Genomic DNA, 17,904 nt, shown 5'->3' with positions numbered 1-17,904 from the left:
AACAAATAAAAAAACAAGAACTCTGACATTAAATATCTCTCATCCGATTTTTAAATAGAAAATGCTACAAAATTAACCCAAAATCTATATTGAAAATAATAATGCGTTTAATTCAAATAAATTCTACTAACTAGACATAGTTATTTGTTTACCTACAATTCAATTTATTTGTGATCATCTTACTATATCCTATAAAATTCATATTTAATATCACACAGTGCAAATACATACATGATCGGATAATAAAATCATTAACTTAGTTCAACCCTCTTCTGCTGCGTATGGTTATTTCTTCAGGTATCATTTTAATTGCATCACTCTTATCTAAATATACATGTGTGAATCTCCTCTACTGATCTAAAACACGCACTGAATGTTCATTGTGAGCTCATCAGGGCATACGAGCCAAACTGGCAGCAGCTCTGTGAAAGATTTAATCTTGAGAAAGATCCAAGGTTCGAATGACTCACTGGTCAGTGTGGGTTTGGAAACGTGCGTCAATTGTTGCGTTGGTCATGCACATAAAAATATCATGCATCTGTGTGTTTACTGTAAAACTGGCAGTGATGTGTATGTGTGTGAATGTGTCTCATGAGGAGTGTGAGGACAAACAGTTTATGTGTGAAGATCAAGAATCAGGCGGAAGCTTTGGGATGCTGTAAGGCTCAGGAACTTCATCCATGTCAGGTGACTTCAGACTTCTAGTCAGCACAAACGTTAAAGAAAACAGACAGTAATGAGATAAGATTTAGGTTCAACCGTTGGATCAGTGATACAGACATACAAGAATATAATGCATTAGATTTACTCACAGTCAGAGGGTGATGGATCGGATTTAGGAGGGATTGATAAACATGGTGGATGAGTTGATGGACTCATGAGCTCTAGAGGAATCTTTACAGAGAGCTGGGAATCTCTGGGACTCTTTGACTGGGAGTAGAAGACATCACAGAAACAAACAGACAAGCAGGTACATATCAGACGGGGGTCTAACCAGGGTAAGGGGTCATAACCGGTGAATAAAGAAAATGTTGCAGTATTTTTTTTCTTAATATGAAAATAGAGAGGAATTATGTAAAAAAAAAACAATGCAATATGACAAATTTCCCCAAAGTAATTAATCTAAAAAAGAGGTTTTTTTAACATTTTTTAGGCTAAGGACCCATTAATGGAACACATACTGTGATGGTTACGTTACAAAGATTTAAAAAAAAAACATTTGGCATACTACAGTAGGCAACAGTATGCTCTTTATTTTAAGTTGTAATTTTATTATTAACCAATTAATGCATTATCTTTATAAAAAAAATGAATTCAAACATAACTTGGAGGACCCCCAGTAATACAACCACAGACCCCCTGTTGAAGACCCATGATCTAAGAGTATTTTGTAATTCGCTTGTAGCCTAAGGTTAGTTTTATATTTCTAGTAAATGCATTAAGACTAACAAAAACTCTGGTTGATGGACAAAATGTACAAGTATAATAACCTTTTGTTGATCACAGAGGAAATTTTTTGTGTTAATCCCGTTGACGTTTTGTCTAGGGAACCCATGTCAAGTTAACTTTAGGGCTGGCCTACAAAAATACATCATCTCTCCAGCTCTTTTTATGTCAGAAAAAATAAGAAATTTGCATTATATATAAACCATTGCAGTATCAGACAACTTCTGACTAGCTGTTTTATTTACCAACCAAAGGGAAATTTCGCATTTGGTGATTGATGATGTAAATTTTGGACCCTGATGAAGAAATATTTTATGCAAACACATCATGCAACAATGTACACATGACAACAAATACAGGAAAACTTATAGGGAAAAAGAGATATGATATTTAAGAAGACTATGGTAACAGCAGGTGAAGCATGCAGATGAATATGAAACATTATACAGTGCCTTTTCAACAACACTGTGAAGGAAAAAGAAACAGATTTTAATGATTATTACCACATCATGTGTATTATTAGTATGTGATGTTAATAAAAATGCTTTAAAATATATTTGTTTATAAAATAAAAATGTTCTACAAAAAATTTCCTAAAAATATATTGGTGAAAAATACATGTTTGTAAACATATTTCAATATACATTTCAACACATATATTTCTTGGCCATTTTTTTGTAAATTTAAAATATAATTTTTTTTGCCGCATGGGTTGCCAGGTTCACAGCAAAACTAGCCCAATCACGTTTCGAGGGGGGGTTCTCCTATAAAAACTGTGTTTCAGGGTTAAAATCTGTGTTTTTTGCAGGGTTCATCTGCTAAAATTCTCATTCCCGGGTCTAAGTATCACATTATTGGGGTCGCTTCCACTTGCGGACAAGAAAAACATCCCGTGGCAACAGTATTAAAGTACCCCAATTCTTGGCATCCCTGATTATCACATGATCTGTGATGTCAGCCAATGGTATCTCTCACCTCTTCATCACTGTTGTTTTGTTCTTCTGCTTTCACTTTCTTCTTCTCTTTCTTTTTCTTCTCGTCCTCTTTCTTCTTCTTGTCTTTGTCAGGCAGGATGTCGTCCAGCCAGGCCAGGTCATGCTGTGAAAAGACCAGGTCCAACATCTTCCGCACGACCATCAGGCCGAGAATCTGGCAGAGGAACAAAATCACACGGCTCTAGATTTGAATCATGGCACATGACAACAAGGTCATGGGTTCGAAGGCCTAAATGCCCATCCAATTAAACTACTATTTATCTTTAATTTTGTAGAAACTAGTCAAGAGACAAACTTTAAACCCAGTTCAGATTCACTTTTCTAGAGAACCAAAACTCTTGGAGTCCCCTCACCATGACTGGAAATATGATGGCTGCCACGGTGGATTTCAGGATCCAGAGGACGGCCAGACAGGTGATCTGCACCAGGGTAAAGAGGTGCACGCGGCGCAGGGGGACGTGTCGCAAGAAAGCAAAATCAGGCTGATGTTTGGCCGGCATGAGGTAAAGCTTTATCCTTTCCCAAAACTGAACAAAGCAGAAAAACTCTTTAGTAAAGAAGTCTATTCAAAGCCAATAATTATAAGACGAGTTAATCCAACAATATTAATAAATACAACTCTGACTGTGTTTTGGCTTCAAGGTAAGTAAACATTTTCGGGTGATCAAATGCTTTGTGTGTACCTGAATACCATGGAGAGAGGCGACACCCATATAAAGAAATACTCCATACAGCACAGGCATGGGGATGTACTGCACACAAACATCATACATGTGTTTACCATAGTGTCCAAATAAAAACTGTATACAGTATGTATAAAGAAAAGTGCATGATTTTAAATACCGATATATTAAATGTCTGACCTGTAGTACTGGTGCAAGAAACACTGAGACTCCGGTCAATACAAACACTAATGTGCCTGTAAGTCTTTGTTCTCTGAGGTAAAGACAAACATATTAAACCTTTGCCTACATCACATCATGGACAGACCATCTGCTGCCTTATCCTTACATACCGTACACCGAGGAACTGAGGCTGTTCGCCAGGGGCGCTGGACTCGCTCTCCATCTTCAGGGAGTCAATGTGGGCGATCGAGATGACAGTGGCCGCTACGTACCAGGGCAAACCCATGAATGAGCAAATGGCCATGAGGACGCCCACCCAGAACAGATCCAGGTGATAACCACAACCTTTCTGCTCCAGCGGGGGGTTTGAGAGAGAGCGCGGTTAAAATGTACACAAGACAACTGAATCAAGATAACTTGAATTTTACAGACAGGGTGACATAAGGGGCCCTATCTTGCACCCAGCGCAATTGACTTTGTCAGTGACGCATGTATCATTCGTATTTTGCACCGGCGCACAGCGGGTTTTTCCCTCCACAGACGCACGTCAGCAAACTAGGGAATGAACTTCCGCTCCCTGGGCGGTTCAGCGCAAAAAAGGAGGCGTGTTCCAGCGCAAACCATCCCTGATGCTATTTTCCAGTTTCAAAAAACAATTGCGCCACTGACAAAAAAAAACTAGTCTAAAGTGGCATTGCGCGTTGTTCATTATGCTTTTTTAAGGGTGTATGCTTGACCATAATGTATAGCGTGCACAACGTGCATACACTTTGCTTTTACACAGATCTACACAGATGCAACAGTTATTTTTGCAAATCATAAATTGTTACAATAAAAAAAATTAACACATGAGATAAGGGAAATCATTGTGGTGAACATTGTGGAGAAAAAATTCTCATGCAAATAACGATTAAAATATTTTCATAAGTTTGTTGTGTGGCTGACGTTTATTTTATGTAAATAATAATTAAAATGTTTTCATAAGAAACCTTAATGTATATGAACTTGATTTGTAAGAGTACTTTGGGGTTGGACCTTGCTTGCGTTTCTTGGGTCCGATTTCAAAGCCCCCAAACCCTTTCAGCGGTGAGGTGACGCAGGGATGTCCTCTGCTGGCGTCAGGTCCTGAGGCAGATCCACCTGCCGTTACACGGTGTGCCCGAATAATGCTGGCAAGCTTGGGATTCCCCCGTCTCCTGACATCATTGTAGCGCTTGGCGCAACGATGGGGATGCCAGCTGATGAGACAATTGTGGCTATTTCCTCTCACGCCTTTTGATTTGGGCGGGTTTCTCCCATCCCCATACAAAACAACTTCTCTGTCTTTGACTGCTCTTACAAGAACGGGGGTCTCCTCGGCTGTGAACCGCTCCTGGCGTACGCCGGGTAAATCCGTCATAATAATAGCAACCCGCCGTGGAACTTGCGCCCTTGCGTTTAAAGGGAATGTTGGATAGCGTTCTGATTGGTTTATTTGACCCAAACCACACCTATGAATAATGAACCTACTTCAGACCAACCCCTTATTGATTTGCGCCCGGCGCAAGAGTTATTTCTCCCGCCGGGAAAATAGCAACAGCGCCCAAGATCCGCCCACAAACTCACTTGCGCTTTGCGCTTCGTACTTGCGTTTCAGATCGTTAAAATAGGGCCCAATGTGTTATGGTAACTATTGTAAAAGTTAAAGGTCCATTGTGTAACTTTTAGAAGGATGTCTTGACAGAAATCCACATGTTTGTACTGTGGTGACTACCGTAGCTTCTCGTTGCGTTTCGAAATTGAGGTTGGTTGCAATTTGCAATCTCACCACTAGATGCTGCTAAAAACCCATACTTTAAGACAAGAAATGTTACTAAGGCGTTTTTACGCACCTTTAGCTTATTTTCTTTACGGTTGACGATGACGGCAGTGATCTGCTGATCCATAAAGATTAATATGGTGACCAGTAGTGCAGGCACAAAGCTGGCCAGACAAATCCACCAGGAGTTCTTTCCTAAAGGCATTACGATCCAACCACGGTCCGGTCGTGTGGGCTGTACAGACAGAACGACACTAAACAAAGTTACCACAGCACTGAGAAATGTTTGTCTGCACAATACATATATCAGGTTTAAAGATCAATCAATGTTAAAAATCAAATAGAGTTTGGCAGGGTTGCCAAGTCCTTGTTTTTCTGTGGTGGGGGGATTTTGTTCATCAAATATCCTTTATAACTCTTTCCACGCCATTGAAGAGTGATCTCGTCAATTAAGAGAAAATGCTTCCCTGCCAATGATCAGTTTTTAGGGCAATCCATATTTCCGCTATTATCCACTAGATGGCGCTCTTACCCAACTTATAAAACACTAACTTTTGTGAAAATCATAAAAAATGCTAAAATATGTGGGGAAAGAGTTAAGGCATGATGATTTCATTTATGAAAACATACCATGTATATATTTTTGGTATGGTTGAGTTTTGGGCTTGTGAGGTCACTATGCTCGTTTTAAGCTAGTTTTGATTGAGCTGGTTTTGTTAAAGAAACCTGGCAACCCTGCACAGTGGATTGGTGTTTTGCTATTATACAGAATAAACATGCCAAAATCAACATATAAGGGGATTTTCATTGTAATCTCATGGAAACGTACGTATTTTTCAAGTTGGCAAATTTTTATTATTCAAAAAAATGATTCATTCAATTTACTTAATTTTTTTAAGGTAAGTGGTTGCAATCAATTTATTTAACCTACATTTTAACAAAATATTTTATGTTTAAGTGTAGCTTAAATAAATTGATTGCAACCACTTACCTTAATAAAACTGAGTAAATTGAATAAATAATTTTTTTTCAGTGTGTGATATTGGAGTTAGGGGTCATGTTTCAGTATTTTTAATTTTTCTATCATAATTCTACCGAGCCCCTAAGGTGACATTGGAGTAAAAAAAATCTTTTAGATTTAGTTTCATGTGCTCACGCGAAACCTTTATGTGCAGAACTTTTTTTTAAGTTTAGTTTCGTGCGCTCACGTGAAACTATCGCGTGCGTACGTGAAACTATCGCGTGCGTACGTGAAACTATCGCGTGCGTACGTGAAACTATCGCGTGTGTACGTGAAACTATCGCGTGCCCATGTGAAAGCGAAAGTTTAATGTGCGCACACGATAGTTTTATGTGAGAACGCGAAACTAAACGCGGTAGTTTCATGTGCGCACGCAAAACTAAACCTTATTTAATTTTTGCTCCATGTCGCCTTAGGGGCTCCATTTAATTCACTTCATACAAATTTATAAGAATTAGCCAACTCAAGTTCCTATGAGATCAGGCTGGGATTTCGAATCTATATCAGAAAGATGGTGTAGCAAAACGTACCTTAAATTCAGTTGGGACAATCAGTTTAGGCGTTTTAAGCCCCATAAACATATCAAGACCAACAAATGTCATGATTGATGTGAAGATTGCAAAATCACTGATGAGTTTCCGAAGCTGCACGTTTATTGAAAAACAGAAAGATAGAAAACTAAGACTAAGAGAAGATCAGAAGAAAGGATTTATAGCAAATAAAATGGGCCTTACTCGCCCTCATGTCAATATAAACTTACATGACTGTCTTTTGTACAAATATTGTTTCTCAGAAAGAGATTTTCAGGTGTTACGGCGCATTCACACGGGGCGTCAGCGTTAACGCTTCCCATTCACTTTTAATGGGTGACATCATGCCTTGCCGAACTGAATTGTGGATCCATCGGCGCCGCCTCAGTGACGTTGCTCGCGGCAGAAGTTGAACATTTCTCAACTTTTCAAGCTGCAACGCGTGCGTCAGCCAATCAGATCGCCTTATGCAAATTACCTAGACAGAGCCAGCCAATTACGTTCATGGAAGAACGGAGCATGTGTAGCGGCCACTGTGATTGGCTGTTGGCCACGCTTCAGACCAGCCTTCCGTTAAGCGTTAACGCTTACGCCCCGTGTAAACGCGCTGTTAGGCAGTTATGGTCGTAGCTACGAAATCTCAATTGATTCGATCATTTTTGGAGATTGGCAGCTCACAAATTATTTTTAGTTAACATTATTTAGAAAAATATTTAAAAAAGTCATACAGGTTTTACACAACATGAGGGCATTTTTTGTTATTGATTAAACTTTAATTTGGAGAGGAATGATTCATTTGAAAGAAATATAAAACAAAATTAATAATTGAATATAACCATAACAATATCTAAAACGACAGAAAGGAAAACACATTATGGACCTTAATCTGGGTGGGCACATGCAGTTTGGGTGTGTCCAATGACATCACATAATCCAGAAGACAGAAGACCAGGATGGATATAATTATGGCAAAATCTCCTATCAAGGCACGACACTTCAGAAGATACAGAAGAAAAAGGAGAGGTGAACATGAAGGACGGTAATAAATACAAGATGGATGATAATAAATATTCTTCACTTCTGACACACAAGGGAAAACTTTGAGGAAACTTTCCTGGCTGACCTTTGTAGGGAAGTACCGGCTGGATTTGAACTTCTTGAGCGAGATGGTCATGGAGTAAGTGCCGAAGAACAGGATGAGAGACAACAGTGCCAGATCAGGGATATATTTGCAGGATTTGCCCGCCAGTGAACCGCCGAAATTCACACAGTCTTTCTTATTCAGCTGACTCCAGTACATAGCTGAGAAATTAAACTGGAGAAAAGAAACATTTTTATTCTGAAGTCACTTTTATTTCTTTTCTACTGGTACTAATATCTCTTTCAATGATCCCCTGTCTATTGTATGTTTACTTTTTAAATTGTACTTTTGCTTTAAATGCTGTACAATGCTGTATTTTAAAGTCCATGTAAAAGTCATTTCAGAGAATTGTTTCTAAACGCATTATAAATGTTAGAGATGTATTGCTGAAACACGTTACAAAGACTGTGATATGTGTAATACTGAATTGTGGAGTTACACCGTTAAACAGTTTTTCACCATTTCTGAGTTCAGGATTATTTGGGCGGGGCTAATATGGTGGCTCGATGATGCACTGGAGCCATCGAGCATGGCCCCACCCTTAATGCTGCGTTCACACAAGCCGCGGTAGAGGCGTCAAGCCCGAGTGATTTCAATGTTAAGTCAATGTAAAGACGTGTTTACGCACGTCTGGAAGTCTTGCGGCATGAGTGAGGCGTTTAGCACGCCACGCTAGACGCATATACGCCTCACTCGCGCATCTAGTTTGCGCGAATTGAGCTTTGCTGCAGGGAACGTGCGAGATAAAAATCTGAACTTTGGCAGAAAATCGTGCCGCATTAACCAATCAGGAGCTTGCTCTATTAGTGACGTGATTAAAGGAAGCGAGCGGAGTCGCAGAAGCCCCTCGCATGACGCGAATTTCCGCGTGAATGTCTTGAATGACTAGAATTTTACTGAAGCGAGTAAACTCAAAATGTTCAAGCGTCCAGCAACGTGCGAATATCGCGTTTTTGCCGCCTCTTCCGTGTTGGTGTGAATCCAGCATAACACAATCGTGAGCATCCATTTAGGTTGTATTTAAGACAGAATACTTCCCGCAAGTGGGCGTGGTTTCAGCGACAACAGCGGACACGCCCCCAGCGTTTGAGAGCAGAGAGTCCTGTTTATTAATCCAACTTATTTTATTTACTTGCCGTTTTTATCATTCAAATTTGTCTGGGTGGTTAATAACAAATTTTTGTATGATCTGACAATCTGTGAACACATTTTTAATATCGCTTTACGAGGATTAACTGTTTCCCCACCATTGACATCTCGTCAATTAAGAGAAAACATTTCCCTGCCAATGATGCTTTCCTGACAAGTTTTTACGGTAATCTGTAATCCTGCTATTGTCCACTAGATGGCAATTTATTTAAAAAAATTAAGCAAAAACTAATTGAATTAATTTTAAACTCCGTGATGCTTTGATAATCGTTCTGAATCTGATCTCTAACAAAATTCCTTTAGAAAAATGTTTTTGCTCAAATTTTTTTTGCTTAAACCTACCATATTTAAGAGGTTAAAAAAGAAAACAAATGAAGATAGAATGAAACATTTTTTCCCCGTTTTGTATGTTTGTTTGAAAGTAGGGGGCCTGTTCTTTCATTTGATATATTTGTATGTTTACATATTTATACATACATAATGTATCATATTGTGTTCTATAAATATGCATACATATTTAAAAAATGCATTTTTTAAAATAATTTTTTTGAATGGGTGACTTGAATTAAAGGCATAGTTCACCCAAAAACTCTCATGATTTTACAAACCTGTATAATTTTTTTTGTTTTGATGAACACGAAGGAAGATATTTTAAGAAATGTTTGTAATCAAACCGTTTCTGGACCCTATTTACTTCCATAGTATTATTTTTCCCTTCAATGGAAGTAAATGGGGTTCACAAATGGTTTGGTTACGAACATTTCTCAAAATATCTTCCTTTATGTTTATCAGAACAAAGAAATGCATATCGGTTTGTAACACCATGAAAGTGAGTTAATGATGACAGAATTTTCATTTTTGGGTGAACTATCCCTTTAAATAAAGCAGTCAATACAAAAGATAATACTGTAAAAGATAATACTGTTTAAAACATCTGAGGATGAGACCTCAAGAAGCTTCTGGATAAAATGACAAAAGTAGATTTCTGCCAACCTTAAAGGTGTTATGTGTAATGTGTAACTACGTTGTCTTAGACGATGATGTGTTTGTCCTGTGGCGGCTACCGTAGCTTCTCTATGCATTTCGAAAAGGTTGCAATTCACAGTCTCACTGCTAGATGCCACTAAAAATCTACACAGTGGACCTTTAATAACAGTTCTTACAGATCTTAAATAAATAATATTAATATAGCAATTTAACTTCAAACCACATTTCAATAAAAAAGAGAATACTAAAGGGCTAGATTTTAACATTTTTACAAATAAAAAAATTATTTAGTAGTATGAAAGTAAAACTCTGCTTTTAAACGTAACACTGTGAAGTGATTTATTTATTAGAAACAGTTTTAGCTCACCATAGAGTAATCTGTGAAGTTTTCTATGCCTAACGGAGCAGAAGCATTATGAGCCAATGAAGAAACTATAAGTGAAAAAATAAATATGCAATTATACAATAATAATACATGCATTAATACATTCATCGTCATTCACACAATATTTTAAATATGCATACAGATATTCATTTATCAGTCTTGATACTCACACAATCACACAGCAGCCAAATCGAGTGTAAGCAATAAAGACAAACACACTGTAAATCAGTCACTGTGGTCAAATTTAAAAAATTCATGCCATTGAGACAACAACAAACATTTGCACAATAAAAAGACAAACGGAAATGCACATTCAAAGATTTTATGTAGGCATACACATCACACAAGATCTCTGCACACTGATTGGCTGAGGTCAGACTCACCTTGATCAGGAGGCAGGCAGTCACACCTGTACGTGGTGATGTCATCCGGCTTAAAGTCTCGATCGATGGGGTAATAGTTAAATGTTCCTGTCATTTTCTTAAGGGCATCAGAGATGAAGATGAAGGAGATGAGGCTGGAGAAGCCTTCCTCTGTGAAGCGTGTCATGTATTTGATGATGTAGCTGGCGTCTGTGGCCACCAGGATCAAACATTGAAGACACGAGTGCAGGCCGATCCAGAGCCGAAGCTCCATATAGTCGATTTCATTGTTCCTGAACACAGATGACACTTCAGTTCAAAGTCAACTAAACTGAATTGTGTGTTTAAAATTGAAATCCTTCCACAACAATGAACTACTACAAAAAAATAATGTATTGTGCAAAAAATAATTTTGTGCAGAAAACAAGCAAAAAAATCTGCCAATGGTAAGCAAATTTTTCTTGAATTTTTCTTGAATTTTGTGTTTAAGAAACATTTTCAAGATTTCTTTGCTTACCCCATTGGCAGATTTTTTTGCTTGTTTTATGCACAAAATCACTTAAATTTGATATTTTTGGTCTAAAAACTAAACTTATTTTCTTGGGTCGTTTTGCTCATCAAGAAAAAGCATCTTCATTTAAGAATTTTTAGATATTTTTACTGAAAACAATACAAAAATACTAAGAACATTTTTCTTAAATTTTTTTTTGTAGTGTGATTAATCAGATACAAAATAAAAGTTTGTTTTTGCATAATATATTTGTGTGTGTATTGTATATAATTATTTTGTATATTTAAATACACACATACAATACGTATGTAAATGTATCATGCATGTGTTTGTATTTATATATACAAAATAATTACACACAGTGCACACACACATATATTATGCAAAAACAAACTTTTATTTTGTAAGCAATTAATCGCAATACATTTTTTAAAAGCCCTAATGTTACATGAATTTTTTTTATATTTTAGCTTACTTTTTTTAAAGGAACAACACTATATAATGTTCAAACAACAGATTATACATACATATGAAATATGAAAATAAGTTTTCATCATTGTGCAAAAACATAGTTTTTTATCCTTATAGGATTAAAGTCTCTGTTAAATATATTTCCAAATAGCATTTTGTTTTTGAATCACAGGATGATGTCCTCACTTGCTAAATTCATAGAGAAGCTTTTCAAAGATCAGTATCGGTCCTGTAGAGCTGAGGATGATGAGGGGTTGACCACCAAACAAGCAGAAGACGGCACCGGCCAAAGCCGTGCCCAAAAAACTTTCCATCACACCCTGAAGAGTGCAGATTAAAAACAAATATTACTGAGCGAGTACAGTAAATGCAAACAATGAGTTAAAACAGTGCATTTTAACTAAACCTAATGCTCAGCTAAAATCGGATGAATAAACGTTCTTATAGAGTTGGGTCGAGGTTACTGTACGTTTTAGGATCTTGATAAAAAAATTAAATGAAGTAATGATAGTTAACCAAGTTACCCTTTTATGTTCAAAAGGTCAGATTTCCCTGCTTCGTTGAAGCACATAAGATGATCTTTGGCCAAATAATGCTGAGATTACACAGATCATTAGGTTTTGATCACACCAGCTTAAATGCACGGTTTAGCAAAACATACCAAAGAATTTATTAAAACTTAACTACATTCATGTGTATATTATCAACTATTACCAGGCCATCGAACACTAAACTTCACATTTTTACGTGTTATGCATTCAACAGATGCTTTATCTTAAGTGAAACATTGTGAATTCCTAGTATACATTTTATCAGTAAGTGTGATTCTGGGAATTAAACCCATGACCTTTGATCTGCCAATGCAATGCTATGAGATATTACATGCAAACCTGGTAGTTGTCTGTAGCGTCCCCCAGAAGTCCTCCAAAGGTGATGGCGTTAGTGATGCAGCCCAGGTAAATGAAGAGCACGGCTGAAATGGACTGGATGTGGAAGCCCTCGTAGATGTCACTGAGGAACCAGGGCACCTTCCTCTTTATGTCAAGCCAGAGCCCACCACAAAATCTACCGAAAACAAAAACATTCACAGACTCCACTACTAAATATAACATATATGATTAAATATTAAGAGATCCTACCGGCCAGTGAACTTCAGCTCCTCTCCGAGTTCATGAGGTGCAGGCATCTCCTCATCTTCGGCAGACGCTGGACCTCCCCCTGCATTTCCATTCGGCTGACCCAACTCGTTCAGAGAAAAAACAGACTTCCTGAAAAATGAGTAGAAGTTCGATCATATCTTCTAAATTAGTTTGGTATAATGTTTATAAGGAGTTTGCTCTCATACTGTAGTTTTAAAGAAGACATAAACTACATTTTTAACCTTAAAATGCTACTGTGCCTTTAAGACAGCTATATTGCAATGACCTCTCTTATGATTGGTTAACATATTTGCATGCGAAATAAAGTTATCTATATATATATGTATGTTATAGATGGATGATGATATAATACCTCATTTCAGCTGAAGGGAGTTTTTTGGGAGGCTCAATGCGAATTTTTGGGTCCCATTCTCCTGGAGGAAGAACTATCACCTCATCTAAAAACTCATCGATACCAGCGATCAAATCTTCACGATCTCTGGCTTTGTAGGCGACATCACTGAAGAGCTAAAGACGGTGACACATACCCATTTTTGATCATTTTATCGTTACCATAGAGTATGATATTTACAATCATTCATGTCTCTTACATCATCAACCATAAGTGTGGCCATCGCACGGCCGATCTCATTGTAGGATCTGGTCTTGCCATTGGGTCCGAGCAGTACAAAGAGAAACCTGAGATGGAGATACATGAAATCAGATGTGTGGTTTTACGTCTCTTAGGTCTCTACTACGTCTTTAATATAAACCACCATCAAACCCTTAACTGGGACGTTAAACAGATCTGATAAACAGACACATCAACCGGGTTCTTCACCTGGTTGGTACGGGGACTTCGGTGAGACCCCCGAGTGTTGTGGCTTGAGCCAGGCGGACAAACGCCACAAGCGGCTTGTCCAAAAAATCCACCTCTCCAATAAGTACGTTAGACGCCTCTGCGTCCCTCGGGATCTTCTTCATGAACTTATTTTTCAGCTGAGGAGCAGAATCACAATTTGGTTAATAATCAAAGGTGAGCGGGTTTATAAATCAGAGGAGTTCACATGAATCTTATAAATGAGTCTCAATATTAACTCTGATGGAAATGTAATGGCAGATCAATATAGTTACACAATCACTAGAAAACACACACAATGTACAACAATGTCCTCGTGAATATGGAGTGGTCTGTGATTATGGCCAAATCGCTTTTTAATCTTTTAATTCTGCTTTCAAAGACCATCTGCTAGGAATAAACAAGCTACTTTGTTCTGAGTCACATCATTCGCTGCTGTTTATTAACACATACATAGTACCTGTATGTGCTAAACTTTTACATGAAAAAGCCTTTTAAACCTAAACATTTCACATAAACATGTTTGTTTGATATAATAATGCATATTGTGAATTTGATAAACTAGTGATATTGAGACAGCAAGCAATTTTAATAGCTGTCCAAACAGACGTCTAGGCTAAATTTGAGCCGTCAGGGGACTCATTCCCCGCTATTAATGAGTTATCTCGTCAATTAAGAGAATACATTTGCATAAAAAAACATGTTCGTGATGAGGTTTTATGTTCATCTGTAATACCGCGATTATCCACTAGATTTATAAAAAACCTGAAGCACAAAAATTATTTACTAATTTTAAACTGTGTGTATGTTTTGATAATCGTTTTGAATCTGATCTCTAACAAAATTACTTCACAAAAATGCAACTATTTCTACAGAGCACCTAAGGTGACAATGGAGTAAAAAAATCTAAAGTTTAGTTTCATGTGCTCACGCAAAACCTTCATGTGCAGAATATTTTTTTTTGCTGATGTGAAACTTTCGCGCGCCCACACGTGAAAGTGAAATTTTCATGTGCGCACGCGATAGTTTCAGGTCCGCGTGAAAGTTTCATGTGAGCATGCGATAGTTTCACGTGCGCACGCGAAAGTTTCACGTGCGCGTGCGAAAGTTTCACGTGAGCACGCGAAACTAAACTTTATTTTAATTTTTTTCTCCATGTCCCCTTAGGGGCTCCGTATATTTCAGCTTTCAGCTGTATATTTTTTTAAAGAAAAATACCCATACTGAAGTGTTTATAAGCGAGTTACAGTTATACACCTGAACCGAAGTGAATTTCCGGTCTGTATTTATTTATCGTCTGGCTAGAGGCACAAATGATCTCTATAATAAATACCTTGTTGAAAATAAAATGTTTTGGTTTGCTAAAAACTGTGAGAAGAGGACTCGATGTGGTAGTTTACTAGAAGTTACGTTTAGTCCACAAGAGCTATTTGTTTATGTCGTTGCTGCTGAAACCGTCTATATATTTGACAGTTATCCCTCCGTAATACTTGAGACCCCCGACTACCTTATTTCAGCATTAATAAACCTGTTGAATAGTCTTTGGAGGGGTTTCTCTATAGAGGAAACTTTAATAAAGTGGTCTCAGAATCATCAGGAGGGGTCCACAAATGCTTTAAAGCTCAAGAGCTGTTAACATAGCACCAGTGAGACCACTAAAAAAACCCTCAATCTTCTGAAAATACATAGCTGCCTAAAGAGAAATAAAGGTTTCGCGTTTCAGGTTTGCATTTTGTTTGTGCCACATACTAATCAATAAAACAAAGAAAAACATTACAAAAGACCAACAAACACCACAACCGGCCGAGTGACTTATACAGAGATTAGACAGAGAGATTTTAGATCCTTGCATAAACATACACGATTAAACATCGCCACAAAAACCCTGTACACCAATACAGAATGCTTATTTTTGTGTCACTTATAACAATAACTGAGACGGACTCAAAATAGCATTGATAAAACGTAACACAGGCTGTCGTACCTGATCACTATTGGGCGTGATGGAAATATCATTCATACTGCGGCACTGAGAAGGATCTGGAAAACAGAAATGAGACTCGATTTTAATAACACTGAAATTTGTACAGAAATTTCGTTTTTTTTTTTTTTTTTAAGTTAAACCCATGAACTTGGCATTGCGAGCGCTAGTTTTACCAACTGAATTGCACGCATGCATCTTTATAAATAATAAAAAATAATAATAATAATAATTCAGTTCTTGTGGCTCTGTTGTTTTAGTGATAAGGGAGATATTAGCATTACCATGGCATAGAGCAAGGGTCTTTAAACTTTTTTGTCAGCCGAACCCCCTTGACCTAAATTAATTTTCTTGAAGATTTTAAAGTAAATATTTTAATAATTTAAAAGCACCTTTATCAGTTTTTCTCAGTAGTATTTGACATAGTTATTGTTATTATTACCTGTTATTAGACCTTCATCTGATAATTTTCATTTTTTGGTACATAAAATGTATCTGTAGGCTACATTTTGCATTTGTACTTAGTTGTACTCATTTTGGATGAGTTCTCAGTTAGGCCTATATTATAGTGTTGTGTAATGGTCACATGTCATGCAGATTAAACAAATAAAACATATTATTTGTTAGTAAGTGTTTTATTCAGATTTGTTATGGTTTTATTATAAAATATTTATTATAATTAAATAATTCAATTAAATAATAGTCTTTTTTCCAATTCACGAACCCCCTGCATATCCTAAATGAACCACCAGGGGATCACAAACACTGGAATACCCTGACATTTATTATAAAGTAAAATAAAACATAGCAATTTAAAGATAAGTAATGCCATGGGTTAATAATGTGATAGAAGCATTTAATGTTTTATTGGTCAATAAACACAAACTTGCTAAAGTAAACTAAATCATCATGAGAACCTAGAAAATCACGTTATGAGCTCAGTAATCCACTAATCTTCAGAACAAAGGCAGAAATGCAATGCTGCATACAGCACATGCAGAAATGATACACAACACACACACAAAATGTGAAATAATCTGTGTAGTAACTATAAGCAGTTAAAAGTCCAGGAGACAGAAAAGTAGAAAAATGCACTATTAGGCTTCTCAAATGTTTGGAAACACCGGACTAATTTCATCATTATAATATTAAATTGTGCCTTCATATGAATTATATGAGGTTTCTCATTGGATGAGAAAAGAAGTCAAGTGTCCGGTGAACCAGTATAAATGAAGAATGAGTTTGTGTATCCACACATTTGGCTGGTTTAGCGACAGAAGTCCAGACTCACGCAGTTTGCTGAGGCCTCCGCTCTGTCGAGAACGCAGGTCCTCAGTAGAGCGATGAAAACCTGAGCCAGAGCGAGGACTGGGGATCGGACTGCGGTCTGATACAGAGCCCAGACCAGACACAAAGAGTTAAAAGAATACAGCGACAGATTAGATGCAAGAAAAAAGTGAAATTATAAGTTAGAAAAGCATAGAAAGGCTTTGGATGACATTTGATCACAAACACACAGACAGGTGAAGTTTCCAGAGAGAGAGAGAGAGCTTACTGGAAGGGCTGGATTTTCCGATGTCGGCCAGCGAGCGATGGATGGGCTTCTTGGTCTGATGACGGTGCTTCCGCAAGAGAACAAAACTGATCTTCTCACGAATCTCTGGAGCTATGAGACCCTCCTGCACCTGCTTATTAATGATGGTATCTGGAGAGAAAGAAAGAGATATTATAACCTGTGTTTAAATAACATGAGAAAAGCCACAAGAAAGAAAAGTCACAAACAAGACTGCAATTTTGAAAGCAACAGCCCACAGATCAATCAGAGACTTTAGATGAAAGTTTCATTTTAGTTTTACTGTATGTCAAAAATGTTGTATGTTCCATTTTTTTTCTATTTAAAGTTTATATTTAAATAAAACAATAATGTGACCCCTGACCACAAAACCAGTCATAAGTCGCAGGGGTATATTTGTAGCAATAGCCAACAATAGATTGTAATGAGTCAAAATTATGGATTTTTTATGCCAAAAATCATTAGGATATTAAGTGAAGATCATGTTCCTTAAAGATATTTTGTAAATTTCCTACTGTAAATATATACAAAATGTATTTATCATTAGTAATATGTGTTGCTGAGGACTTCATTTGGACAACTTTAAAGGTGATTTTCTCAATATTTAGATTTTTTGGCTTCAACCAAATATCATCCTATCATAACAAACCATACATCAATGCAAAGCTTACCATATGGGAAAAAAACAACAAAAAATGATATATATTTTTA

At 37.1% G+C, this 17,904-nt stretch overlaps 1 protein-coding gene across 2 annotated transcripts in view; it reads right to left on the bottom strand.

Annotated features, from left to right (window-relative positions):
- Positions 1 to 28: 28 nt before the first annotated feature.
- The window catches only part of slc4a5b (solute carrier family 4 member 5b), a 31,133-nt gene continuing 13,257 nt past the window's right edge, over positions 29 to 17,904 (bottom strand). Inside the window, exons 7-28 of one of the 2 annotated variants that reach the window (XM_065263471.2) lie at positions 17,176 to 17,325; positions 16,912 to 17,007; positions 15,624 to 15,679; positions 13,622 to 13,779; positions 13,392 to 13,479; positions 13,154 to 13,308; positions 12,781 to 12,909; positions 12,532 to 12,706; positions 11,828 to 11,961; positions 10,681 to 10,952; positions 10,280 to 10,308; positions 7,759 to 7,950; positions 7,516 to 7,629; positions 6,636 to 6,749; positions 5,158 to 5,319; positions 3,457 to 3,635; positions 3,305 to 3,377; positions 3,125 to 3,193; positions 2,795 to 2,968; positions 2,422 to 2,595; positions 813 to 930; positions 29 to 701 (exon numbers count right to left, since the gene is read on the bottom strand). In XM_065263471.2, the coding sequence (XP_065119543.1) occupies positions 700 to 701; positions 813 to 930; positions 2,422 to 2,595; positions 2,795 to 2,968; positions 3,125 to 3,193; positions 3,305 to 3,377; positions 3,457 to 3,635; positions 5,158 to 5,319; positions 6,636 to 6,749; positions 7,516 to 7,629; positions 7,759 to 7,950; positions 10,280 to 10,308; positions 10,681 to 10,952; positions 11,828 to 11,961; positions 12,532 to 12,706; positions 12,781 to 12,909; positions 13,154 to 13,308; positions 13,392 to 13,479; positions 13,622 to 13,779; positions 15,624 to 15,679; positions 16,912 to 17,007; positions 17,176 to 17,325 (2,813 nt within the window). In that variant the 3' untranslated portion in view covers positions 29 to 699. Of the gene's footprint in view, positions 702 to 812; positions 931 to 2,421; positions 2,596 to 2,794; positions 2,969 to 3,124; positions 3,194 to 3,304; positions 3,378 to 3,456; positions 3,636 to 5,157; positions 5,320 to 6,635; positions 6,750 to 7,515; positions 7,630 to 7,758; positions 7,951 to 10,279; positions 10,345 to 10,680; positions 10,953 to 11,827; positions 11,962 to 12,531; positions 12,707 to 12,780; positions 12,910 to 13,153; positions 13,309 to 13,391; positions 13,480 to 13,621; positions 13,780 to 15,623; positions 15,680 to 16,911; positions 17,008 to 17,175; positions 17,326 to 17,904 lie in introns of both variants that reach the window. The other variant, XM_065263472.2, reaches the window with a different exon arrangement.

The sequence above is a fragment of the Paramisgurnus dabryanus genome, chromosome 10, assembly GCF_030506205.2.
Source record: "Paramisgurnus dabryanus chromosome 10, PD_genome_1.1, whole genome shotgun sequence".
Lineage (NCBI taxonomy): Eukaryota > Metazoa > Chordata > Actinopteri > Cypriniformes > Cobitidae > Paramisgurnus > Paramisgurnus dabryanus.
Note: the sequence above shows the minus strand (reverse complement) of the source record. Positions and strands in the feature narration are given on the sequence as shown.